The 21,419-nt window shown below is 44.5% G+C and overlaps 1 protein-coding gene across 1 annotated transcript in view; it reads right to left on the bottom strand.

Moving 5' to 3' along the window:
* Positions 1-21,419, bottom strand: part of NDUFAF2 (NADH:ubiquinone oxidoreductase complex assembly factor 2) — a 121,440-nt gene that overhangs the window by 16,499 nt on the left and 83,522 nt on the right. Inside the window, exon 3 of the mRNA XM_068249606.1 lies at positions 15,832-15,872. Within this exon, the coding sequence (XP_068105707.1) occupies positions 15,832-15,872 (41 nt within the window). The remainder of the gene's footprint in view (positions 1-15,831; positions 15,873-21,419) is intronic.

Here is a 21,419-nt window from a genome sequence, read left to right as displayed (position 1 = left end):
AAGAAAAAAATCCAGGGCTTTTTTTCTCTGATGCTGTGCAGAGCATGATGGGATTTCCTATGTTGTTGTTCATGTTGCCTAGCAACTGGGAGGGTTGATCAGGACACAGGACAGTTGGAACTGTGTATCTGGCTCCCGGTCACCTCCTTTCAGCCAAAAAGATGGCTGCCATCATGAAATCACAAACATTTGCTTGTTCTTTTAAAACAGGGTGGGTAAGAGATTATATTACCTATCTATTTTAATTAACATAACTAATGTAACTTAATGACAGTATGTTTGTTTAGGCTGAAGTTCCTCTTTAAGGATGGCATCAGCTGGGGTACAGCATCATATTAACAGGACCCACTGGGGGGCATAGTGGAGGTATATTAAAGAGGAGCTGTCAGCCATACTATCTCAGAAAAAAACCCACATATATAAGTAGATAAATACTTGTTCTACTTACATAACATATGTATTGCACTCTTCATGTTTTGATTTTAGTGATTGTTCTACAGTAAAAAAAAAAAAAAAAAAAAAAATCCAATCCTGATGCAATTTCCTCCCTTACTCTCCTCTGCCTAATTGTGTATGCATTGCCCGCCCTCCACTATAAAAAGTGAATTGTCTCAGCATGAGAAATATTGGCCAATCAGAGAGGAACAGAGGCGTGGGAGGGAAAAACAGGAGGGAAAAGGCTTCAGCCAATCAGGCTGCATGAGTTAAGTCTGAGGGGAAAGTAGAGAAGCAAAAAAGGACAACCCAGCATGCCCTGCAACTTCCTTTTTGTGTACCAAATTTTGTGTGTACCAAATAAGAGTCAAGTAAACTGGGGAATGATCATTTATAGTGATTTTAACTTTTGGATTGCCTGGTTAGCATCCTTATTATTTGTTTACCAGATAAAAATAAAAAACTGATCCCTTGATTTTATGCCTGACAGGAGGAGCCCTCAGTGATAAGGTTGAGACTACCACAGCCTTTGTGCTTGTTTAAAACTTATAAAGTTGGTTCAGATACCTTTAAACCATCCTCTGGGTAGAACAGAGTAAGAGAGCTATCTTTAGCTCCCGTCAAGCACTGTAGAGAACAATTCCAGAACAAGAACTGCAGGTGCACAGTCTAATCTCATAATTTCTTGCACAAATCACAGTATCCAAACTATTTCTACAAACACCGGGGATCCTGATCGTTGCAGCATCTCATTTAGAAATGTTAATGTTATTAGAAAAATAACACTTCCAAAAAAATGTATTTCCCCAAAAGTTAATTAGCGTCAGTGTTTGCCGTATTATTCTTCTTACGCATCTCTACATCTGCCAGCTCCATTCGGGGCATTTTAGCGATCATTTTGTAGATCCACGCTAGTCATTACCAAACATTGTCTCGTTTTATCACCGACAACTAGAAATGCTCGAGAGACAAACAGAGATTATATTGAAATTAAAGATTTCATAAAATGAGTATCATTATAAAAGCAACAAAATGCATCATATGTGTAACAACTAGTAGCATAAGCAATTATCTGTCAAATATGAGAACAGGAATACAAATAAAAAAAACAAAAACAAAAAGAAGAAAGGTAAGCTTGGATTTTGTGTTTCCTAAGAGATTTGATTTAGCTGCTAAAGAATACAAAAAAACAAACAAACAAACAAAACACACACACACACACACACACAATTAAGAAGCAAACAAAAATATACACAAAATAAAAACTTATGTATTAGAAAATATTCACTTCCGCTGTTCATCACCACTTCCTAAATAGAACAACGACAAATTTTTAGCAGAAAGTGGCGACGAGATTAAAGTGGGCTGGGCGACTTAAAGAGGAACTCCAGTGAAAATAATGTAATAAAAAAAGTGCTTCAATTTTACAATAATTATGTATAAATGATTTAGTCAGTGTTTGCCCATTGTAAAATATTTTAAATCCCTGATTTATATTCTGACACCACATGGTGACATTTTTACTGCTGGCAAGTGATGTAGCTTCTGCTTGCTGTTTTTGGCAGTTGGAAAAAGCTGTAAACAGCTATTTCCCACAATGTAACAGGGTTCACAGACAGGAAACTGCCAGAAGTACCTCGGTACTCAGAGCTTCTTGTGGGAGAGGTTTCACCACAATATCAGTCATACAGCGCCCCCTGATGGTCTGTTTGTGAAAAGGAATAGATTTCTCATGTAAAAGGGGGGTATCAGCTACTGATTGGGATAAAGTTCAATTCTTGGTCGGAGCCGGTCACTGGTCTCCTCCCTCTCTCCCCAAACACAAGCTGCCAGTCTCAGTTCTCCACGACCTTAACTCAAACAAATAGACTATCACTGTTCTCCAACCACCTCCCCCTTTCCCTCACACCATTCCTGCAGCCTGTTTTTCTCCCCCATAACTCCTCCCACAGCCATGTCAAGGGGCTGCTGGAGGCAAAGGAACGGGGGAGGGGGGAAAGAGAATGGGGAAGGCGAAGGAGATGGGCAGACTAGACTGAAGGGCTACAGAAGATGGGGAAAAGGGGGGGGGGGGGAGATGAGAACAGGCTCTGGGGCAGCAAAGTCCCCCTTGGTCTATACTTGACTCAAACCCCCCCCCCCCATTTTTTTTAGGTAGAAAAGGCGAAGGGAGTCCAGTTTATACTCGAGTATGTATAGTAATAAAAAAATAACGTCAATCTAAAAAGGTAAAATGTTACTACTACATGACCATTATAACTTTAGGAAGCACAGTTCATATCTAAATCACAGGCTTTATACACCATTTACATATTATTCAAAAGTTGTGAACCTTAGATAGGTGAGAAGAGAATGGAGCAAGGTTTCTTCTCAAATTCTACCCACGATGTCAGAGCAGGATGCAAACTGCCCCCCTCGCACTGCTGCCTCTATAACCAACAGGACAGGAAGCTTTGATACTCTAATGAAAATCTCTATGTTTGGACTAATTTTTGTGTTAAAATTCCACAGCATTTAATATAATCGCCATAGCAACAACTAATAATAAAGAACCCAGGCTATGTGCTTCTGGAAAACCAATAAAATACAAGAAATGTGGAGCGCAAATCTTACCAATAGGTGATTACTGGAATTGAAAATAAATACGAAAAGATTGCGGACAGTGCTCTAAGTAAGAATTAAATTGTAATACACCTGCAACTCCGGCTGAGTACAATAGAACAACAAGTACTAGAAAGCACTTTGCTTAGGTCCACAAAACCTTCCTGCAACTCTTCATATGGTCACCACATGAAAAAGAAAAACACACAACAGAGTAACTCCGTAGGGCAGAAGTTTCACCACCACCATCCACATGGGTGCAAAACGGCACACAGGGATTTGAACCGGTGTTCGTGAGAGCAGTTGCCCGGGAACCCAGTGTTATACATGCGGATTCCTTATGCGCAATCTGTGAGTGCAAATTTTTAACTTTCTTTTATGGCAATAAATGGTTTTACACATTGGAGTCAATTCATAAAAGGCTGTGCGTTAAAATCTGGTCGGGAAAATAACGCATTCGGTATTTTAGACTTTTGTGTGCGATAGAAGTGCGGTGATTTATCGAAGCTCAACTATGGGTAACATGAGAAGAGTAGCTGCCTGAGTTGTTATATTGCTGTTCTCCGTGCAGAGACATCATTACAATATAAGAGGCATCCCAACTTCCCTTTACATGTCCATGTTTTGTTATACTGCCTCTGCTTGCCCTGAATCTGCTCTGAACCTATTAGTCTTTCTTAATCTATTTAATTGCCACAGCTTAGAAGAACTTCAAGAAACTTTACACATGCCATGCTTTGTGATGTTCACCTCCAGCTCCTACACATCTTAAAAACAGGAAACCAAGAGGTTAAACAGCCACACAGAGCCAAAAGGTATTCAGGGGAAGCCTGGCTTGTTCTGGTCGCTCTGCTGCTGCCTGGGGGAGATCTCACTGCTTCTTGCTTGTGAGTCTCCATTCCCAGCACAGTCCTGCATAGACTTCGCTCTCTTATCACCACTTCAAAGCAGGCAGTATCCTTCCGTGCCTTTACGGCCTGTTCTAATCTTTATGAATTGACATGTATTGACATGTGTTGAGGTAATTACCGCACACGTTGGTAATTTACCTCACTGCTTGGTAACTTCAGCTTTTCATGTGGTAACAGCTTTTATGAATTGACATTTTCCTAAGTGCTCAGTAAAGTCAGCTGTTTTCTGCATTACCAAATGCGGTACAGCTTTATGAATTGACCTCTATGTAGAGCATTTTCAGTTTATGACAATGCGAGCCTTCAATGCTGGACAAGCAGCCAGTTGGTTCTATCCTGAGTGGTTTTATCTTCTTCCCAAAGTGAGCATTCCTACCTCTGGATATTATGGGAGGCCAATTGGGTGAGTACAGGTAGATTGAGGGAGAGTCTGAGCACCCGCACTGGAGGTTTGCAGTAGCAGTGAACGGGCATAGAGCTTTGCACCCACATGGATGGTGGTGGTGAAACTTCTGCCCTACGCAGTTACGCTATTGTGTGTATCTTTTCCATGTGGTGGTGGTGAGAAGAGTTGCAGGATGGTTTTGTGGACCTCAACACTGCTTTCTGGGACTTATTGTTCTATTCATAGCAACAACTGAGGCCATTTTTAACATGGTGCGAGGGTTCCACTTTAACTGCTGCTGGATGATGAAAGAAAACAAATTGAACGAAAGAATATTTCATCTACAAATCACCTACTACACACAAAATCCACAATAAAATGACAGCCCCCAAACGTTGTACGTTTTTCATAACAGCTCTGTCAATCAAGCCTCTGGTACCCAGGTATTCAGGTCTTATCAGCTGGCATACAAATCCAATAGAGAAAAAAAACAAAAAAAAGAAGCCTAAAGTACAACTTCAACGAATAACTTTTATGAAGAGCAAGAAGTAATTATGGAAATGTCCTCCATGATTTATTATACTTGTGCTAAGAGAGCAGATGAAACTCCCATGATTAAAATATGAGCATAATTAGTGTTGGTGCGCACTGTGCTCTTGTAAAGTTCCAGATATGAACACGAGCAGCCTTCTCATTTTCAAAAAGTTAAAAAAAATATACATGTTAAAGTGAACCCGAGGTGAAAATAAACTGACGAACTAAACAATTATTATTTATCCCCCTACCCCTAAAAATGACTTTTCTAAGTTTCCCAGGGTTTTCCTTTAATATTTAAAGATTCACAAAGTAGGTTGAATGTTTTACTGTCTCTAATCAGTAGCAGTCTATTAAGTGTCCGAGAGTGAAAATACATGAACTATTGACCTCGTCCTTCCTCTCCCCGTCCTCAGAAGTTGTATTCTGCTAGGTACACTTTTATGGCTGTAATTAGCTTATCAGTGATTTTTACTATAATCCCGACAAGGTACTGACAAGGCAGAAGCTGTCACTTCCATGTCTAAAAATTAACTCTTTAACCAGTTAAGGACCACAAGCTTACACTCCCCTTAGTAACCAGGCAATTTTTTTACAATTCAGTGCTCTGCAGCTTTAACAGCTCGAAGTAGAGCCACTCAAATTAATTTTACTACCTTTTGTTGCCACCAACAGAGCTTCTGTTGGTGGCATCTGATTGCTGCTGTGACATGTAGTTTTTTTATTTTATTAATCTTTTATTTTTTAATTTATTTAAATGTATCCCCCCGCCCGACAGCCAATCATAGTGATCAATCAGAGTTGTCCCCCGTACAGTGCTGCAGTAGATCGCACGCTGTACATGTAAATAAACAGTTTTTTCCATGTAACAGCCAGGCAGGCGGATCTCAGGACTCCGCTCCATCATTCAGCGGGGATGCGCGCGATTCCCTGCAATTTACGCCCCCAGGACTTGACGTCAATCGGCGTTAGGCGGTTTTGGGGGAGCCACTCTGTGGCTGCTGATTGGCGCTAGGTGGTCGCAGAGTGGTTAAGGCAGCCAAGTAAAAACGGCCTGGTTATTAATAGGCTTTGCACTGTACATACACATGTTTATCTCATCATGTCACATGTCGCCTCGGGTACACTTTAAAAGACCTATTAAAAAAAAACAAATCCTCCATAACTAAACATTTTCATGATCTACCCGGCATTGATCATTTCAAAATTCTGTCACCCAGTTTAATTGATTAACTGTACATAAAAAAGGTTAATGAGCACTACTAAGGAATAAGCATATATGATAAATTGTATTTTGACCCTGTAATTGCTATAACAGCGATGTTACCTAGGCAGCTGTTTGCCTTGTTGTTAAAATTTCTTATCTTTCCAAAAATGCATTTCAATGCCCAAGTAAAGGATCCCATAAAGGCTACTGTATGTGTTCTGAAACCCCCAGCAGGTCATGTGATCTCACTCAGGACGTAGAATCCAAGGAACCCTTTTGGTTTTTAAAAAGCACTCCATAAGGATGATGTTCCATCATCTCTGTCCGCTACTAGATACTGCGCTGTAGAATATTCCCATGCTGAAGCACCTAGTATAACCTCAACAGTAAGAACATGAAAAATAAGTGGCTGCTAGTTGGAGATGAGCTCAGGATTTCAGCTGAAGATATCAGCACAGGTTGTGGGCGATAATCTGACTGAGGGTGAGGATTGTGGCAGGCCAAGATAACCAGGCTTAGAGGTGGAGGCAGGTGTCAGGTAAGGATGGTTAGGTTCAAGAAGAAGTCAATGGAGGATGCAGGCCTGGGAGAGTTAGGGGCAAGCAGAAGTTAGCAATGAGTACATGGCCAGACTTACTGTGCCAATGTATAATGCAGACACATTTTTCCTGATGCTTTACAGACCAAATTGAACAATTCCCACTAAATGTCCTCACAATAGGTTAAAAACCTAATGTCCTTAATCTCCCTGGCGGTATGATTATTTCCGGATTTTGGGGTCTTTTCAGCATGTTTTGGAACCTAAAAAACAGGAAAAAATCATGCTGCCAGAAAGCCAGCAGCAACCCCAGCACACACTCACCTCCCTGGGTTTCAGCGCTGCAATTTTCCCTCTGTCCTTCGGGTGTCGCTGTAACTCTGTAGTGAGATTACTGACTGTCACTCACCAGAGTGATTCAGAGCCTCGGAGGACAGGAAGGAGAATGGCTACCGACTTCTGGATCCCCCGGGAGGTGAGTAAAAACACCCGCTGCGTGCTATACGCTGCACTGAGCTGCCGGCGGCAAGCCAGAGCAGGTACATGGAGAACACATGGGGGATACAGGAGAACACATGGGGACACAGGAGGACACATGGGGGATACAGGAGGACACATGGGGGATACAGGAGGACACATGGGGGATACAGGAGGACACATGGGGGATACAGGAGAACACATGGGGGATACAGGAGAACACATGGGGGATACAGGAGAACACATGGGGGATACGGGAGAACACACGGGGACACAGGAGGCCACCATTTGGGGAGAACATGTACAAGACGCTCTTGGAACATGGATGCACCAGATTTAGTATACATTTTTTTTTCTGGTTTTTGCTTTCTAAACTTGGGTGCCTCTCATATTCTGAAGCTTCTTATATGGCGGAAAATACGATATGTTGCTCATTATTTTATACTGCTACATCTAGTACATATTGCTATGATATAACAGTAAGTCTACATTCTCAGAGGATTTCTTTTCTTTTACTCTAGTTTTGGCCATGAATTTCTCACTTTGTAATCTCATTTTAAAGATCTCCTTGAGGTAAGAAGTACCGTAACTAGCATTATAAAATGGAAGCTTCTTGTAGAGGTGTTGAAAATAATACTTTTTTTTCAACTTGCAAAGATTCACTTTTTTTAGACGTGTTAAAATTACAATTTGTGATCATTACCATAAGTACAGTTTCCCCTCACATCCTTAAAACAGTGGCTGTCACAACAGCGATTATGGGGATAATGGAAGCCGAGAGTTTGGCACACAGGAGTTTCTCTTCTTTACCATCTCACCTCCCTCTATGCTGCCGTTTCATAATGTTATTTTGAAAGACAGACAATATAGGAGAGAATAAAATGGAAGAAACCCGTAGAGATAAGCAGAAGTGTGACAAATGCTCAGCTCGGTGCCCAGGTTTGTGCTGAGGGGATGGAGAAGAGCTGGGAACATGCAATTACTTTTCATCCAGGAGAAATAGAGGTAACTAGCAATACACGCAACTGAATCAGAATGCAGCTGACTTTTCAGGTGATTGACCTTTGATTGATTTCCTGACTGGAAAAGGATGTGGCCAAACCAACATTCATGTATGGTCAAGACAAATAACATTTCTATTGCGCTTTTCTCCTGGCGGACTCAAAGCGCGAGAGCTGCAGCCACTAGGAAGCTCTCTATAGGCAGTAACAGTGTTAGGGAGTCTTGCCCAGGGTCTCCTTACTGAATAGGTGCTGGCTTACTGAACAGGAATAGCTGAGATTTGAAACCAGGTCTCCTTTGTCAGAAGCAGAGCCCTTAGGCCTTGTTTCCATCTGTGCGCTTCTGTCTGCTTCTGTCCGCTTTTCAGCAACCTGTATCAATCTGCAACATTGATGTGCTGATAAAAAGTGGACAGAAGCGGATAGAAGCGCACAGATGGAAACAAGGCCTTAACTTTTATCCCGTCACTGCCATGTATACTATGGCTCTTTTGTTCCAAGTATGTCTTATCGAGTTTTCAATTACATTGATTGGGCATTTGCACAAATACATGCGGTGTTATGTAGAGCTGCGGAGTCTGAGTTGTGTTGTCAGAATCAGAGTCAGAATCCATTATTGAGTACTTAGGGCTTGATTCACAAAGCGGTGCTAACAGTTAGCACGCTGGTGAAAAGCCCTTTATCACGCCTAAACTCAGTTTAGGCGTGGTAAGTTTAGGTGTGAGAAGTTTAGGGGCTTGATTCACAAAGCAGTGCTAACCTACTTAGCACGTCTAAAGTTTTAGACGTGTTAACCAGGGTGCTAAGTAGGTTAGCACCAGATTTCTAAATCAGATCGCGCACAAAGTTTTACGCGCGCAAAGTCCTATGCGCGCGCTAAGTCCCATAGGCTTTAATGGGCACTTCGCGCGGAGCGCCCTGTGCAGTGCGCGCATAAAGTTTTATGCGCGTAAAGTTTTACGCGCGAAAAGCTGGTTTAGACGTGCTAAGGGGGTTTTCACAGGCGTTTAGGCGTGATAAGTTTAGGCGTGATAAGTTTAAGCACCAAGTGGGTTAGCACCGCAGTGCACAGCTGATCAAAAGTTTTGCGCTAGCAAAATCTGGTGCACTTCGCATAGAGTTTAATGGCGCTGCTTTGCGTGCGGGACTTTGCGCGCGATCTAAACTTATCATGCCTAAACTTATCACGCCTAAACTAATCACGCCTAAACTGGCTTTTCACCAGCGTGGTACAATGATTATCACGCCTAAAGTCTCTAACTGGGTTAGCACCGCTTTGTGAATCGAACACGTAGGCTGGTTTCGCAGTGGGACGTTAACGTCCCACGTTACAGCAGCCAGTAACGCAGCCTAACTCACAGCACTGTAAAATCAATGTGCTGTTCACAGTGCCCACGTTGCGTTACATAGTAATGCAGCACGTTTAAACAAAGTGCTGCATGCTGTACGTTATACTGGGCTAAGCAGCGTTAGACTGCTTGCACATGCTCAGTAATGTTGGAGGAGGAGGTCTCCCGTCCTCCTCCGCAGCCAGCCACATGGCTAATTAATATTCACTGCACTGTAGAGACTCGTGGTAGGACTGTAGTGTTGTCCGGATCATGAACGAATCATCCGGATCACCACAATTAAAGATTCGGTTCACAGTGGATGTCTGTCTGGAAGAAACAGGAACATACAGAATGTACAGTGCAGGGAAAGTCCTGTCCTGCTAGTCATTTCACCCAGTCTGCTTCCCTAGTAAAATGATTCAAATGATTCGGTTCAAAGATCTGGATCTTTTCAATGATCCGATTCAAATGATCCGAATCCTTAAAAAGATCCGGACTTCGTATCACTAACCTGGAGCGGCTGCTTTGAGAGCTGCATAACGCAGCTTAATCTGACGTCCAACTTCAACACCACCATACGTTGCGTTAGGGGCACGTTATGCGAGCATAACGTCCTCTAAAACGCAACGTCTTGGTGTGTAAGTAGCCTTAGAGTTGGTGTAAGACTACAACCTAATGCATTTCAACTCTAATGTAAAAATATTTCAGATACTAGCCATAATAAAGTACTTCTCTGTCAGCTCAATGCAGGGAGATATAGGTATCAGTATAAATATTTTTTATTAAACAAAAACAAACAAACAAACAAAAAAAAGACGTGTTGGTGGGGGGACTATGTTAAAGTAAACCTGCAGTATGAAGTATATGGAGGCTGCCATATTTATTTCCTTTTTAAATCAGAACTGAAGATTCTAATAAAGTGGTTCACTTACCTGGGGCTTCTGCCAGCCCCGTGCAGCCTTCCTGTCCTGCGCCCATCCTCCTTTCTCCCGCTGCCAGCTACTTCACTACCGTGACGGCAACTGGGCCTGCGCACCCTGAGCCACATGTATCTTTTTTAACGAAAGTAGCTGGCGCTGGGAGAATAAAGGATCTTGGAGGACTGGCGGGGGACAGGAAGGCTGCACAGGGCTGGCAGGCGCCCCAGGTAAGCAAAACACTTTCATTTATTATAATCTTCAGCTACACTTTAACAATATCAGTTGCCTGGCTATCCTGCTGATCTCTTTGGTTGCAGTAGTGTCTGATTCGCACACCTGAAACAAGCATGTAGCTAATCCAGTCAGACTTCAGTCATAGCAGATGATCTGTATGATTGTTCAGGGTCTGTGGCTAAAAGTAGAAGATCAGCAGGAGATAAACAGAGGTTCAGCAGGACAACCAATTTGTTTAGTTTAAAAATTAAACATATGTCAGCCTCTCCCTCTCACTTCAGGTTCCCTTTTAACGAATGTTATCCTTGATAATGTTTTTGGCTCTCCTCATACAGCAAATCATAGAACAGTGATAGCAGTTCAGTGCCCATAATGACCGCTTCTTTACCGCTTTCAAAAAAAAAAAAAAAAAAAGTGTTGTGCTTTGCAAATTACAGCTAAGGTGTTGTCAGCCCAGGACTGGTCTACTGCAATGGTGACTCCCAGAAGCTTAACCACTTAAAGCGGATCCGAGATGAAAAACTAACTATAACAAGTAACTTGTCTATATATCTTATCTAAAGTTTAGATAGTTTACACAGCAAATCTAGCTGCAAACAGCTTCAATAGAATATGATTATTTCTTCCTGTGATACAATGACAGCAGACATGTTGTTTGTAAACATTACAAACAGGCAAGCTTATCTGCATCTTCTATGAAAAAAAACCTAACCCCCCCCCCCCCCTCCGCAATCTCTGGCTAGTAATACCTCCCCCTCCTCCTGCCCAGACTGAGCTCCCATGAGCCCTTGCTACTGCCAAGGCTCTCTGAAAAACTGTGGGCGAGGCTTGTTTAGTTTATAGGGAATTAGAGTATTAAAACAAAAACAAAAAGTATTTGGCTTGAGGAATGCCCTATAAACAATAGGAAAGGAACACAGTTATGCAATGAGTAAAAGTTCATCTCGAATTCATTAAGGACTGCAGTCTTAAAGAGGAGCTGTTAGGTATAGGGTCTCAGAGAAAAAAAAACACATATCAGTAGCGAAATATTGGCTGTACTTACATTACATATGCATTTTATATAGTATTTGCAGAGAATGATGCTCCTGACAGCTCATGGCAGGTTCCATGTTTGTATGTCTCCTATGAAGCCAATTGTGATGTCATATCCTCCCTGCTTCCTGATGATTCAACTCACAAAAAAGATCCCAATGGACAACACTACTGTGCAGTGAATATTAATTAGCCATGTGGCTAGGAACAATAGCGGACTCATGCAGTATACTCTAATGGAACATGTGCCCTGTCATTTTTCAGTGCTGTGAGTTTAGGCTGCTGTTACAAGCTGCTGTAACATGAGCCTGTAACTTCTCACTGTGAAAGCAGCCTTAGGGCGTGATAGGGAAATGAAGGGGAGGACCCAAGGTAGTGCACTGGGGAGAAGAAGCAGCCCCAGAATGCTTTGCAGTATCTGTTATGCGTCCTGCGGCCTCCTTAGGAGCTTGGGAATAACAGCCTTGCTGTTCAGCACACATCAAAGTAAGGCCCAGTGCACACCAAAACTGCTAGCAGATCGTCAAAACGCTAGCGGTTTTGGGAGCAGAGAGCAGATATTTGGCCGGGTGCACACCAAGCAGATTTTGTATGCGATCCACCAGCCGCATCAGCCAGTGAAAACGCTTGGCTATTGTATTGCAATGGGATGGTGCACACCGGCGGTTTGAGGTTTTTTAGCAAACCGCAAACGCGCAGCAGGAGGCGCGTTTGCGGCTTGGCAAAAACCTCAAACCGCCGGTGTGCACCATCCCATTGCAATACATTAGCCAAGCATTTTTCCAGGCGGATGCGGCCGGCGGATCGCTCCAAAACCTGCTCGGTATGCACTGGGCCTAAGAGAGATTTTTAACTTCAGTATTGCCTTTTTGGCTTCCTTCTAAACTGTTGAACACAGGAGAATAGAGGTTTAAATTAGCTTTTGCAGCCTGACAGTTAGGCCCCATACACACATCAGACCATAGTCTTTTGAAAATGAAAGATCACAGACCAATCTTACCACCCTTCATGTAGTATGAGAGCCATACTCTACACAGTCTTTTCTATGGAGCTGAACTCTACATCAGAAAAAAATCTTTGCAAGATGCTGCACACACAGATGCTGTACAGACACAAAAGATCAGTATCTGCAAAAGATCTGTTCCTGACAAAAATCCATTCCTGCAAATTGCAATGATAGTCTATGAGATCTGCAGATCATCATACACACATGATTTAACTGACATTCATCTGCAGATGAATGTCAGTTAAATCATGTGTGTATGATGATCTGCAGATCTCATAGACTATCATTGCAATTTGCAGGAATGGATCTTTGGCAGGAACAGATCTTTTGCAGATACTGATCTTTTGTGTCTGTACAGCATCTGTGTGTGCAGCATCTTGCAAAGATTTTTTTCTGATGTGGAGTTCAGCTCCATAGAAAAGACTGTGTAGAGTATGGCTCTCATACTACATGAAGGGTGGCAAGATTGGTCTGTGATCTTTCATTTTCAAAAGACTATGGTCTGATGTGTGTATGAGGCCTTACTCTTTAAAACCCCTTAAGGACCAGACACCTTTTTTCCATTCAGACCACTGCAGCTTTAACGGTTTATTGCTCGGTCATGCACCCTACTATCTAAATGAATTTTACCTCCTTTTCTTGTCACTAACACAGCTTTCTCTGGTGATATTTGATTGCTGCTGTGATTTTTAGTTTTTATTATATTCATCAAAAAAGACATGAATTTTGTCAAAAAAAAAAAAAAACGATTTTTTTTTAACTTTGTGCTGACATTTTTCAAATAAAGTAAAATTTCTATATAAATTTTTGTCTAAATTTATTGTGCTACGTCTTTGATCAATAGATAGACACTTATTGGATTTTTTTTTTGTTTGGGTAAAAGTTATAGCGTTTACAAACTATGGTGCAAAAAGTGAATTTCCCCAGTTTGAAGCATCTCTGACTTTTCTGAGCACCTGTCATGTTTCATGAGGTGCTAAAATTCCAGGATAGTATAAATACCCCCCAAATGATCCCATTTTGTAAAGAAGACATCCCGAAGTATTCACTAAGAGGCATGGTGAGTTCATAGATTTTATTTTTTGTCACAAGTTAGCGGAAAATGACACTTTGTGACAAAAAAAAAATAATAATAAAAAAAAAAAAAGTTTCCATTTCTGCTAACTTGTAACAGAAAAAAATGAAATCTGCCACGGACTCACCATGCCCCTCTCTGAACACTTTGGGGTGTCTTCTTTCCAAAATGGGGTCATTTGTGGGGTGTGTTTACTATCCTGGTATTTTGGGGGGTGCTAAATTGTAAGCACCCCTGTAAAGCCTAAAGGTGCTCATAGGACTTTGGGCCCCTTAGCGCACCTAGGCTGCAAAAAAGTGTCACACATGTGGTATCGCCATACTCAAGGTAAATAGTATAATGTGTTTTGGGGTGTAGTTTTACACATACCCATGCTGGTTGTGGGAAATATCTCTGTAAATGAGATTTTTTTTTTATTTTTTGTTTTACACACAATTGTCCATTTACAGAGATATTTCTCCCACCCAGCATGGGTATGTGTAAAAATACACCCCAAAACACATTATACTACTTCTCCTTAGTATGACGCTAAGGGACCCAAAGTCCTATGAGTACCTTTAGGATTTCACAGGTCATTTTGAGGCATTTGTTTTCCAGACTACTCCTCACGGTTTAGGGCCCATAAAATGCTAGGGCAGTATAGGAACCCCACAACTGACCCCGTTTTAAAAAGACGACACCCCAAGGTATTCCGTTAGGAGTATGGTGAGTTCATAGAAGATTTTATTTTTTGTCACAAGTTAGCGGAAAATGATTTTTATTATTTTTTTTACAAAGTGTCATTTTCCACTAACTTGTGACAAATAATAAAATCTTCTATGAACTCATCATACCCCTAACGGAATACCTTGGGGTGTCTTCTTTCTAAAATGGGGTCACTTGTGGGGTTCCTATACTGCCCTGGCATTTTAGGGGCCCTAAACCGTGAGGAGTAGTCTAGAAACCAAATGCCTCGAAATGACCTGTAAAATCCTAAAGGTACTCATAGGACGCTGGGCCCCTTAGTGCACCTAGGCTGCAAAAAAGTGTCACATATGTGGGATTGCTGTACTCAGGAGAAGTAGTATAATGTGTTTTGGGGTGTATTTTTACACATACCCATGCTGGGTGGGAGAAATCTCAATTTTTGATTTTTTTTTTCTTGGGGCTTCCACCAGCCAATGTGGTGTGTGAACTCCCACGCTGCCCTTCCAGGACGCTCTGTTCTCCAGTTTTCACCTCTGCTATCACACACACTCCCCTTGTGCATACGCAGCTAGAAGCGTTCTGTGCCTGCAAAGTAGTACTGCGCAGACGCAAAACAGTTCCGGTCGCAGGGGCGTGATAAGGTCGCACGTGTGGCCGAGTAACACATGTGTAAAAGCAGGGGCGTAACTAGAAATCACTGGGCCCCCCGCTAAACTTTAAATGAGGCCCCCTCCAACAAAGGGTGCTGGATGATGTACACAAGACCCTGCTGCACACTGAATGGGGACGGTCTACAAATCTTTGTCTGCAAAACTTTGTACGATTCCTTATCAGTGGCTGAGCAGATGCACTCAGAACAATTGTGCAGAGAGCAGAACATTTATTTTTCCGTGCCCCTAGTTGACAGTCTCTCAAGATGGGGTCCCCTATGGCTTCTGGGCCCCCCTGCAGCTGCATCCCTTGCGGGGTCTATTGTTACGCCCCTGCAAGAGAACAACTTTCCAGATTACCGGAGGTGATAATGAAAGAACGGAGTGGCCAGAGAGGACGGTGAGGGAGCCCACAGACCACATGGGGCTGAAGGAAGCCCCAGGTAAGTATATAGACAGCACTATGTTCCATCTCAGGTACTAAGGTTAAGAACCTCCGGGGGGGTCTTAGGGTTAGGCACTGGTAGAGGGAGGGTTCTGTGTGAGAGTAGGGTTAGGTCTTACAAAAATATTGGTAAAGATTACCAATATTTTAATATTGTGCTCTTTTTTACATGTGCGCTACAATCGTGTGCATTTTCCACCTGCCGATGTTTATCCTAGCAGGACTCCTGCTGTGGACAAATGGAGGCTTTTATGGGGGCATCAAAACCCAAACACTGCTGCAGAAGGTAAAGGCAATGAGTTGGGTCTGCAAGACTCAATGCCAACCGGTTCACTTTAACACATGGAAAAGGAGCTCACCTCTATTGTTGGTGGGTCTTTCCTCTTGCCTCTGATCCAAGCTACAACAGAAAACAGAGAACATCATGCTGGACCTGTGAAATGCAGACATCAGCTATTACAGAAAAGTCACACACTTATGTGAAGCGAAGCAGAGACTGAGCTCCAACGGCTCAACTCCGAAGGAGCAAGGAATCGTCTTGAAAAGATTCCAGATCTCGCCTCTTACACAAATGGCCAGCTAATGAATTTTTTAACATCTTTCAAAAGGAAAAAAAATAAAAATAAAATTGTTTGTCTCTGAGAAATTCCCCAAAGCCTGGAGAAACCTTCTCTAAAAGCTCCCATTACCTTACAATTATTTAGCTTCGTGCTTTCAGACTATGGGAAGCTTAAGGGAACTGTATAAATCATACAGCAGGAATAAGCCAATCTCCTGCCTGTTCTCTGGATACCGTCCAGCTGCTTACGGCTTATTAAAAAGCGCTGCATGACATTAGTGGAGTCTTATACCGTACATCACAATGGCAATACACTGCAAATGTCCGTAGGTGTGGCACACATTTCCACTCTACACCTCAATGTTAGATGTACATCCCTTCCAAAGGGGTAGCTAATATTTGCAACAGTGAAAGTTTGAGAAGTACATACATATTCATTTCCCTGGATATAAAATCTGTACATTTTCTGGTCTTGGAGGGATGCAGTAATGGGTCAAAGACACGCCTTCTTCCTTACCTGCAGTATGGGGGATGAGGGCTGTATCCAAACAGCCAGATGCCAAGCTGGTCTTGGAGGAAGGGGGGGGGGTGTAGTGACGGGGGTGGTGTGTAGTGATGGGCAAGAGGTGTGGCCTGGGGATGAGGGCTGTATCCAAACAGCCAGATGTCAAGCTGGTCTTGGAGGAAGGGGGGGGGTGTAGTGACGGGGGTGGTGTGTAGTGATGGGCAGGAGGTGTGGCCTGGGGATGAGGGCTGTATCCAAACAGCCAGATGTCAAGCTGGTCTTGAAGGAAGGGGGGGGGGGGGGTGTAATGACAGGGGTGGCGTGTAGTGATGGGGAGAGATGTGGCCTGGGGGATGAGGGCTGTATCCAAACCGCAAGATACCAAGCTAGTCTTAAAGGAAGGGGGGGGGGGGGGTGGTGTAGTGACCGGGGTGGTGTGTAGTGATGGGCAGGAGGTGTGACCTGGGGGATGAGGGCTGTATCCAAATAACCAGATGCCAAGCTGGTCTTGGAGGAAGCGGGGGTGTAGTGATGGGAGTGGTGTGTAGTGATGGGCAGGAGGTGTGGCCTGGGGATGAGGGCTGTATCCAAATAAACAGATGCAAAGCTGGTCTTGGAGAAAGAGGGGTGTAGTGACTGGAGTGGTGTGTAGTGATGGATCAAGGGCACGCCTTCTTCCCTGTCTGCGGTATGGAGGTGTGGCCTGGGGATGAGGGCTGTATCCAAACAGCCAGATGCCAAGCTGGTCTTGGAGGAAGTGGGGTGTAGTGATGTGGGTGGTGTGTAGTGATGGGTAGAGGGCTCACCTGCTTTCCTACCTGTAATATGGAGGTGTGGCCTCGAGGTTGATGACTGTATCTAAACAGCCAGACACCAACCAGGTCTTGGAAGGGTGGTGTGTAGTGATGGGGGGCAATGCGTAGTGATGGGCAGGAGGTGTGGCCTGGAGGATTTGAGCTGTGTCCGAATAGCCAGATTCAGTCTTTGAGTCTTGGAGAAAGTGGGGTGTAGTGACGGGGGTAGTGTGTAGTGATGGGTAGAGGGCTCACCTTTTTCCTTACCTGCAATATGGAGGTGTGGACTCAGGATCAAGGGCTGTAAACAGCCAGAAACCAACCTTGTCTTGGAAGGGGTGGCGTTTAGTGATGGTTAGAGAGGACTTCTTCCTTACCTGCGGTATGGAGGTGTGGCCTTGGGGTTGAGGGCAGTATCCAAAACAAGGGCCTGTTTCCACTACACTCAGATTGGATGCAGAAAAACTGACTCCAATGAATGCCTATGAGAAAACCTGCATCAGAAAAATCGCGTTTAGTGGAAACAGGCCCATAGGCATTTGCATCCAATCTGTGTGTAGTGGAACCAGGTCCTTAGACACCAAGCTTGTGTGGACAAGAGCACTGTGTACCGGGGGGTGGGACATTGTCCCTGAAACTGAGAGGTCCTGCAGAGGAGTGTGAGAGAGGTTTCAAGGGGAAAGGGCCCATCTTTCTGTTAGGTGGGTGGGAGCAAAACAAGATCCCTGGAGTGGAGTTAATGAGCTTTATACCCAGAATGAACATAGCGGTTGAGACTTCAGATTTTAGCTGTCTGCATATTAATGGCATTCAGTGCAGCTCAAATAAAGTTGTAACGTTTTAAAGCATGCGTATAAAAAAATCTGGAATGCAACTGTGAGAGCCAAGACCACAACAGTACCTGATTTATCTGATGCTCTTGTGTCAGAATGGGTCAAAGCCTCCCTAAAAAGAGTAAAGGCTGCTATAGACATAGATATGGGGACCAGTTCCTTAATATCCTTAATTTTTAAGAACATGTTTAGTGTGGTGTGGATTTGTCCACCTCTTTTTGACAATCTGCTCTCTCATGCAGTATGGAGCTGTCTGTCTTCAGGAGCACTCGGGTTCCCAAAGACTTCCAAAGCTCCCCCGCAGCGGAGAGCAGTCTCCAACCCATTGGTTGGAGACTGATAACAGGGGAGCCAGAACAGGAACAACAGGGCCAGGAGAGGAACAAGAGAAGGCTCTATAGGTCCCAGAGCCTTCCCTCTCTTTAGGTAAGTATCTGTTTTTTACTTTTCACTTCAGACTCACCACCTGAGCGGTCTGGACGAGCTCAGCTCGTCCAACACCGCCGGAGGCTGCCGCTCAGGCCCTGCTGGGCCGATTTTAATGAAATAAAAAGCAGCACACGCAGCCGGCACTTTGCCAGCCGCGTGTGCTACCTGATCGCCGCCGCAGCGCGGCGATCCGCCGCGTGCAGCGGCGAAAGAGGGTCCCCCCAGCCGCCCGAGCCCAGCGTAGCCGGAACAAACAGTTCCGGCCAGCGCTAAGGGCTGGATCGGAGGCGGCTGACGTCAGGACGTCGGCTGACGTCCATGACGTCACTCCGCTCGTCGCCATGGCGACGAGGTAAGCGAAACACGGAAGGCCGCTCATTGCGGCCTTCCGTGTTACTTCTGGCCGCCGGAGGCGATCAGAAGAACGCATCCGGAGCGCCATCTAGTGGGCTTTCAGGCAGCCAACTTTCAGTTGGCTGCATGGAATAGTTTTTTTTTTTATTTAAAAAAAACCCTCCCGCAGCCGCCCTGGCGATCTTATCAGAACGCCAGGGTGGTTAACCTCCTTAGCGGTAACCCCGTGTGTGACACGGGGTAAGCCGCCGGAGGGTGCCGCTCAGGCCCTGCTGGGCCGATTTAAATAATTTTTGTTTTGCTGGACGCAGCTAGCACTTTGCTAGCTGCGCCAGCACCCCGATCGCCGCCGCTGCCGCGCGCCCGATCGCCGCTATCCGGTGCGGCGCGCACCCCCCCCCCCAGACCCCGTGCGCTGCCTGGCCAATCAGTGCCAGGCAGCGCCGAGGGTTGGATCCGGAGTCCCAATGGCGTCCCGACGTCGGTGACGTCATCCCGCCCCTTACCCCATGATGCGGGGTAAGCCCTCCAGGAAATCCCGTTCTTTGAACGGGATTTCCTGATCGGAGATTGCCGAAGGGGGGGAGATGCCGCTGAGCGGCTATCATGTAGCGAGCCCTGGGCTCGCTACATGATTTTTAAAAAAAATTTTTTTTTTAAAAACTGCTGCGCTGCCCCCTGGCGGTATTTTTCATACCGCCAAGGGGGTTAAAGAGAATCTGTATTGTTAAAAATCGCACAAAAGTAAACATACCAGTGCGTTAGGGGACATCTCCTATTCCCCTCTGTCACAATTTCGCCGCTCCCCGCAGCATTAAAAGTGGTCAAAAACAGTTTTTAAAAGTTTGTTTATAAACAAACAAAATGGCCAACAAAGCCGGAAGTAGGTTGATGTACAGTATGTCCACACATAGAAAATACATCCATACACAAGCAGGCTGTATACAGCCTTCCTTTTGAATCGCAATAGATCATTTGTGTGTTTACCCCCTGCAGCTCTCATCCACTGAAGAGTGACAGGCTGATTGTTTTTTCCTGCAGACAGCTCTGCCCGGTGTCTGTAATTCCTCAGCATGTGACAGCCCAGGCAGACAGCTCCTTTCACAGCCTAACAGAGGACTATGTATCCAGCTTGTAAAAGATAAGAGAGCAGAGAAGCTGCCTAATCTAAATAACACACATGGGGCGTGGAGGGGGCGTGCATAACAGATCAACAATACTGAAGAGTTGGCAGCCTTCCAGACACAGGGCAACAAATCCGACAGGGGAAAGATAAGTTGATAGTAGAAAGTGCTGCAGTAAGCCAGAGCACATTAGAATAGGTTTAGGAACTTGTAGGATGGTAGAAAACAGGATGACATTTTTGTTACAGAGTCTCTTTAAGTAGTTTTGGATAGTATAAGCACATGGCGGTGCACACAACTGGTGGACTGTTTTCTAAACTTTCTACTAAAGGTTCTACTACATATACTTTTAATGATCACCATAAAATGTGGCCAGCATTATAATTAGTACTTCTATAGCACTGACATCTTCTACAGTTCTTTTACAGAGTATATATAGGCATGTTGATAACTATCCTTTAGAGGGGCTCACAATCTAATCCCTACCACAGTCCCATGTCCATCGTAGTCTAGGGCCATTTTTTGGCGGAGGCCAATTAACTTATCTGTATGTCTTTGGGATTTGGGAGGAAACCCATGCAGACATAGGGAGATCACACAAACTCCACACAGATGGTGACCTGGCTGAGATTCAAACCGGAGACCCAGTGCTGCAAGGCAAGAGTGCTGACCACTACACCACCATGCTGCCCCAGGCTGACCATGCCAGTATGCAACTCTATAGTGGCACCCCCTTCCCCATCAGCACAAAACCCCTGCCCAGCTCCTGCGTAAACCCCTAGTCTAATCCAGGGACTTCAGACCCCCTCAAACTATTTGTACTCATCCATGAAGATACTGGTCAGGCTCTCATACATATAGAAGTTTTAAATCCAGGTTTTGACCTCAGCACAATCCACATTCAGCTTTTTCCAGGCTCGTGCAATGGTTTGTTTAAAGGGACACTTAAGTCAAACAAAAAAAAATGAGTTTTACTCACCTAGGGCTTCCAATAGCCCCCTGCAGCTGTCCGGTGCCCTCACCGTCTCCCTCCGATCCTTCCGGCCCTGCCGGCAGCCACTTCCTGTTTCGGTGACAGGAGCTGACAGGCTGGGGACGCGATTGATTCTTCGTTTTCCTAGACACATTAGCACCCTCTATGCTGCTATATGGTATATGATATATGCTATAGTAGCATAGATAGCGCTATTGTGGCCAGGAACGCGAAGAATCACTCGCGTCCCCAGCCGGTCAGCTCCTGTCACCGAAACAGGAAGTGGCTGCTGGCGGGGCCAGGAGAATCGGAGGGAGACGGCGAGGGCACCGGACAGCTGCAGGGGGCTATTGGAAGCCCCAGGTGAGTAAAACTC

The sequence above is a fragment of the Hyperolius riggenbachi genome, chromosome 1, assembly GCF_040937935.1.
Source record: "Hyperolius riggenbachi isolate aHypRig1 chromosome 1, aHypRig1.pri, whole genome shotgun sequence".
Lineage (NCBI taxonomy): Eukaryota > Metazoa > Chordata > Amphibia > Anura > Hyperoliidae > Hyperolius > Hyperolius riggenbachi.
Note: the sequence above shows the minus strand (reverse complement) of the source record. Positions and strands in the feature narration are given on the sequence as shown.